The sequence below is a fragment of the Fulmarus glacialis genome, unplaced genomic scaffold (assembly GCF_000690835.1).
Source record: "Fulmarus glacialis isolate BGI_N327 unplaced genomic scaffold, ASM69083v1 scaffold10636, whole genome shotgun sequence".
Taxonomy (NCBI): Eukaryota; Metazoa; Chordata; class Aves; order Procellariiformes; family Procellariidae; genus Fulmarus; species Fulmarus glacialis.
The window spans coordinates 19238-25947 of NW_009220059.1; the positions used below are offsets into that span (position 1 = coordinate 19238).

At 38.2% G+C, this 6710-nt stretch overlaps 1 protein-coding gene across 1 annotated transcript in view; it reads right to left on the bottom strand.

Moving 5' to 3' along the window:
- Positions 1-4996: 4996 nt before the first annotated feature.
- Positions 4997-6710, bottom strand: part of METTL4 (methyltransferase like 4) — a 16387-nt gene continuing 14673 nt past the window's right edge. The window contains exon 8 of the mRNA XM_009580618.1: positions 4997-5142. Within this exon, the coding sequence (XP_009578913.1) occupies positions 4997-5142 (146 nt within the window). The remainder of the gene's footprint in view (positions 5143-6710) is intronic.

A 6710-nucleotide genomic window follows, 5' to 3' on the forward strand; every position in this document is an offset into this window, starting at 1 on the left:
CTGCGCTGTCAAGATGTGGCCAGGGCCATGGGAACCCACCTTGGCAGCTGCTCTGCTGTTCATTTATCAGTGTCAATGTTAGACCTTTGAAAAAACACCAAGCAAAAATATATCTATCATGCAGTCCCCAGGCAAGCTTTTAAACGATGTGCATTATCAGGGCATCTCTAACCAAATAAAAAGTACTTTTTCCCGATAAATTAGTAACATTAGGGCACTGACGAATAAAAATGCAAAGGTATTAAATTTCTGGCAACACACAACTCTGGTTGTTATTCAAAGGACAGTATAGCCCTGATTCACACTACTCCAACAGACCAGCTTTGCACATACACACAAATACACACACGCAATTCTCTCTATGAAATACTGGCAGACCAGTCACCCTCCCAGTGCTGTCCGACCACAGCTCTTCTCTCAAACCAGGCCATAGACCTCGCATCTGTTGCCATGCCCTCCCACATCTGACCACCGGGCCACAAACAGGATTGTATCTGTTCTCTTCTCAGGTGACCACCATTTAGTTTGGGTTACCCAAGATGCCTTCTCCAGCAGCAAAGAGCACTTGTGGCTGAGCCATAGAAACAGCTTTCTGGCGAGAAGATTTCCATCGTACTGTTCTGTATGAAGCTCCCTTCTCTCCTTGGCAACAACCTGTAAAACCCAGTTCAGGAAGGCTGTCTTGCAGGAGCATCCTCTCCCACAGGTCTCTAGTTAGACTGGTCCATGCAAGTTGCTTCTGACAACCAAACTCCCCACTCACCCCTCCCGGCATGATGATTTTTAACTGTTTAACAACCACAGGCTCAAGCTTTGCTGGCGCAATAAAGCAGATTTTGTCCGTAAGACTTGTTATGGTTAGTGGTTTAGCCATGCCTCTGTTATATGGGTAGCAGTTTATCTATACCCACTAGTTGCTCTTCCTGGTTGTTTTTTCTAACTTCCCACTATTCCTGAAATAACATCAGCATTCAATTATCACCACTAATGGAAAATACCTTGTCATTCCAGGGAAGGGATGATACGGTGCTGTTTCCTGTAACAGCAGAGCCCTTGATTCACACTAGGTCACAGCGTGCACCTCTTCTACCAATACCAGCCCTGACCAAAGTACAGTGGGGCTCCTCCTGATCCTGGAAGTCCTTCCTATGGAGTCAGGGTGTAACCAGAGCACACAGCTAGATCGGAGAAGCATTTTTCAGATCTTGCAGTTTAGACACTGGCTTTGTGAAACAGCAGCTCCTTTCCGTGGCCGTGTTCTCTGCAAAGAGCAATCCCCATCCAGGTAAGGGCTGAAGAGCACGGGATAGCAATGTGCTGCCGCACAAGGACACTCCTAGTCATTACAACCCAAACATGTTACTGTGGCAAAAGTCGTTAAGTCAAGCAAGCTCCCCCAGACTGTCAGACCATTCGGAAAATACCTGCCAGCTGGGACACCACCAGACTTCTCTCAGCAACTTGAACAAACCGCATTCCTTGGCTATTCCCTAGCTGTCTTCCATTCCCTTACTGTTGTGTTCAACCCACAATAAGCAGTACATAAGTCTTAAATGGTATGTTGAGGTTAATGAACACAATTCTCGAGGCATAGTAGCATTTTCCTCCTGTTATTTTGTCACTGTCTATATAGTTTAGAAATCGATTTTCAAAGTCAACTCTTTACTGCTGCTGACACCTACCTGAGCTGAATCCTATAAAGAGGTAAGAGCTGCTCACTTACTTCACTTTTTTAATATTGTTTAATCTTGCAAAAGAAACTTTCCTGTTTCCACAGGAGTTCACGCCTAGCAATCACTATTCCAAAAAACATACCCTGCTTGTATAATTCTTTTTACTTTGTAAAAGTTTAAAAATACAAGTAAAGGTCATATGCTAATTTGACATTTCAAAATCATACTCAGACCTGAAGCTTCATAAAAGTAAGTTTGATTATGACACTTGATGTACTCTACATACAGGAGCAGCTTAAAATTACTTCTTACTGCTTTATGAACCGAGATTTTTTTGCAGTAAGATATAATTTTAAAAGACCTTAAGTAGTGGAGAACATCTAGCCAAAGAATTTTTTTATCATTATTGTGCTAAAATAACAGCAGATGTACCAAATAGAGTACCTTCTGAAAATTCTTGAGCAATCACAGTTCACATTTCACCAAACTGCCACACAAAGAATTTAGAACTAAAAAAAAAACTTCTCTTTTGTCAATGTTGTTAGTAAAATACACACTTCACTATTTGTCCTTGGAATGTGTGAATTTTAACATACCAAAATAGAAAAGCAGAAAATCTTTAAAAATGGGGGGAAACCCTATCATTCCTTAGGAACACTGAAGATGTGCATAATACCTAGGCTGCTACTTCCCATGTTCACCTCAACATCTCATTACTACCCTGTGTTCCTCCATCCTTATCTTCTCCCTTGTTCTTTTCAAGTTTGTAAACTCTTCAGAGCAGGTTTCCTTTTTTATACAAGGCTTGACACAACAGAGGGCATCTTTCCACCACAAAAGTAATATAGAGCAATTGATATAGAGAATATTAATAGAGAATATTATTCTTTTACAAAAGGAAATTGAATCTTAAATTGTCCTTTTATATTAGCTGGCTTCATTCGTCACTGATTTTTCAGAACGCTTCAGATTCTGCCTCAGAGGAATCACCTGACTGACACTGAAAGATCTGACGGCTGGTTGGGGACAGCTGGGATTTTGGACAGCTAGAAAAGCCTAAGAGGCTATTTAAATTACGAATCAAGCATAACAGGCCAATAATTATGTTTTAAAGATGACCCTGAAACTATCAACTGCTAATACCACCATGAGATTTCTGAGTTAGCAACAAACTGAGATATATTGAACCTCCTCCTGAGAAAACCCAATAGTTTCAGGTTGGCTGCAGATGTAGAACACCACTTGTCATATTCACAAGGTTTTCTTCATAGCCAGAGCGCTGGAAAAGTAGCAGAGCAAACAGCTGTCTGTTTTGTACACAATTTTGTAACTATTTATGACACGATCAGGTACTGGACTCCGATCTTCAACTTTTGATTTCCAGTCTGAGAAGCTTACAGCCTGCCTGCACATGCCCTCTACATACAAACCACACTCAAAAGGCTGGACTCCCAGCTGCTGAATTAGCTGCTCAGCTCCCGAGCTCAGCAGCTGAGAAGACAGAGGAAGGGCCAGAAAGCTGCGACTTGCAAAGGGACTCCACAGAACAGGCAGATTAAATAGGTCATCAGTCCTTAAACAGGTTGAAGGAGGTCATTCCCTTAGAAGGGTTCTGCTGCTTAGCTCAAAGAAAAAGGTGGTTTCCTGATCTCCAAGATTGTTCATCCCTTTCCTTTATTTGCAATTAAAAGATTAATTAAAAGAGCCATTCATAGCAGTGGATGTGGAACAGACAGTATCATCATTTCTTTTGCTGTTTTATAGAGTACAAAGGGAAAAACAAGATACGTGCAGCAGTTACGATTTATTCCATACTTGAGTCTCACACTCATTTAGTACCGGATGAGACCATCTTGGGAAGGCGGGGGAATTCTGCCTGGGAACTCAGAAGCTCCAGGTAGGGAATGTCTTGTAAAGAACCTTCTTACCTCTTATAGTTGTAGGTAAGGTTGCTTACATACTGACAGTTTAAAATGTAGGCTAAATAAAATCATGCAGCAAGAAGCGTTTTGCTTGGTAACTACTTTCACTATTACATTATTTACTTATTTTGAGTATATGTTTAACTGTTAGTGGGGAAAAAAAAGGAAAAAGAAAAAAGCTCCAATAGGCAAAACATGAAATTGAACAGTAATATAGAAACCGGGTCCGGAAATAAGACACTGACAAGTTTTTATTTTAATTTTTATTACAAAATTATTAAAAAATAATCTGCTAACATTTAAAGTTTAATTTAAAAACCTTCACAGCTCATCAGACTACCAAAAAGGAAATGAATATAAAGAAAGTATGCAATGCATTTTGTTCTCCGTTATAAGGGAGTCAGAACTCAGGAGCTTGCCATCAGGAGAATCAGCTTGTCCGGCAGCTCTGCCTCTGCTGCTGCAAATGAGTAAGTGGCAGAGGCTTCATTAAGTCTCCTTTTTTTATTTTTCAAAGCAAATCTAAGGACAGCAAAGGACACACAAAGTGTACTATTCTTAAAAAAAAAAAAAAAAAAGGAGAGATAATTTTTATGCTAGCTGAAAAATACAGCTCACCAGCATGGCTTTTTAATGTTCCAAGAACGTAAGGAAAGAGAATTTTTAAAATACTTAGAATCTGTTAAAATTTCAGTTAGATCTAACAGCTTCATATGCAGAATTTGTAAGATGTTGAGACTGATCATTTACAATGTACTCAAAGAATTAACAACATATATAGAAAGATGGAATTGCTGCCTGTTTTAAAAGTGTAATTTTACATAGAATATGGCCAGTCAACAATTAATTTGCCAATTAACACAAGCACTGCTCCTTTTATTTCCTTTGAGGTAGACAGGCATACACAAACATGTAGGAGGATACACTGCCTTCATAATTATTTTAGTTCAAAATCCACTGTTTTGCAAAAAAATCTTCTTTAAGGAAACATATGTAATTCAGAACTGTTTACTTCCATTGCCACTCTTTAAAAATAATACATTATCATTCTTTAAAAAATAATACATTACAAATGCAACACTGTAATGCTTATGACGATCAGATTTGATAGCTGCAGTGAGAATACTTTAAAATATCTTTCTTTTCTTGAGGTTTGAAAAAAACAGGGATGGACTTACACTCTAACATCAGTAGTTAAATATCTCAAGATCATCAAAATAAAGGACCAGCTTGTACAAATGGAGATACCATTAAATAGATATCCTGTCACTTCAAGAATTTTAACTGAAGTGCAACTAGTTTTATTTCTGTTACCTTCTGAGTGCACCATCAGTAATAAAGGCAAATTCAAGAGCCTGTTGGGAAGGTGCAGAATTTCAGAATTAAGCTACAAGACCCAACTCAGTTTTCATTCTGCAAAAGAGTAAAATAATCAGTGTGCTGAAACTTCAAAACCTCGTTCCCCCAGCTGGTCCAGCCAGGCTGTAGATTGCGAGCAAACAACTCCAAGCATTCCACATCTGGCTTGATGAACTCTGCCAGAACCGCTGTGCAAGAGAAAAAAAGAAGATAACAACAGTGACAAAGGTACAAATAACAATAGTAAACAAATAAAACCTCCCCTGTGCTGCTAGTGGATGAAAAACTGAATGCTTCATTAAAAAAGGGAGAGACAGCAAATTAATTTTGGGGGTTTCATCAAACAGCTGGACTATTTATAGTGAGAAAGTCATTTTAAATAAGTGCCCTTGAGATTCTGAACAATACTGTCAAGGCCTTCAATAGCCTTGATTTATTGATTTTCATTTAGAGAAAGGGAATGAGGATTTATTTCAGCCTCTACATAGATGAGTTCTGAACTTTTCACTAATATGAACCAAACACCTCCCAAAGACTCACTTAGCTCTTATAACACAGGGGCAACATTTCTAAAAATAAATAAAAAAATAAAACCTTTCCTTAATTAAGATCACACTCTTTTCCTCCACATCTTGAAGGGGATAAAAGCATTTTTTAATGACAACTGTTAAAAGGTAAAATAAGAAACACCAGTTAAATAAGCATAGCAGTAAAAGGGCTATAAAAATGCAGGGACTTCTTTTCCCCCCAATACCAACTGAAGAAATATTTATATAACTGTGTTCTTTCATTCAGTAAGATAAACCTCAAATTTCTTCTACAGTTGCGCATTTTTACTGCTTAAATCCAAATAAATAGATGCCTGTCATTAACATCAATTGTGTCACCAATTATGACTGGTATTCTTGGAGCAATAGAAAAAGATCTTGCATTTCACCTGAAAAGTATTATTGCAAACAGTTTATTTTAAACATGTTACTTGTCATACAGAGCCATTTAGTTTGTGGCTGGGTCAAACAAATTCTTAACTAGGTTTCAGGAAATAGCTATGAAGATATTATGTATAAAAATATGCATGAGAAAAGCAAAGGTTTAAGGAGTACCCAAAACAAAGGAGGCAGAAAGACTGAAAAACATATCTATACTAAAAATTACATGTTAAGTTTTTATTCTTGTTACTGAGGACAAAAGAAAAACTATGAAACCATTTCCTTTTTCAAAGGGTATCTTGGTCATTTTTGATCAGATCTCCCAAAGGTTTCTGAGTTTCTGTAGCTTAAAAGTACAGCTCATAAGTCCAACATTATGTTGCTTGACTCAGTCTCTTCAGATATGATCACTGCAGAAAGCAAAATTACATCCAATCAGCATACATCAAAGCATGAGAGGGAATGATTTTTTTTTTTTTGTGGTGCAATCCAAGTTCTGACTTTTGCATCAAGTTTGCCAATCACAGTGTGAGACCCCAGCTGATCTTGTCATGGATTGCTCCTGTTACAGAAAGATGAGCATCCACTTCACTTTCTAGTGAGTGCAGATGCACTTCCTACCTACATGATCACCTCTCCCAAAGCTTCAATCCATTCAAAACTTTTGTAAATATTTTGTAATGGGTGTTTCCAGACTTTCTTGTATTTTGGCATGGTGTATAAATCTATTCTCCTTCCCCCAATCTGTGGCAAATGTCAAATGAATGTCTCCGATGGGTTATCATCAAGGCAGCTTTTAATCTAAAAAATACTGCTACCAGCAGGAA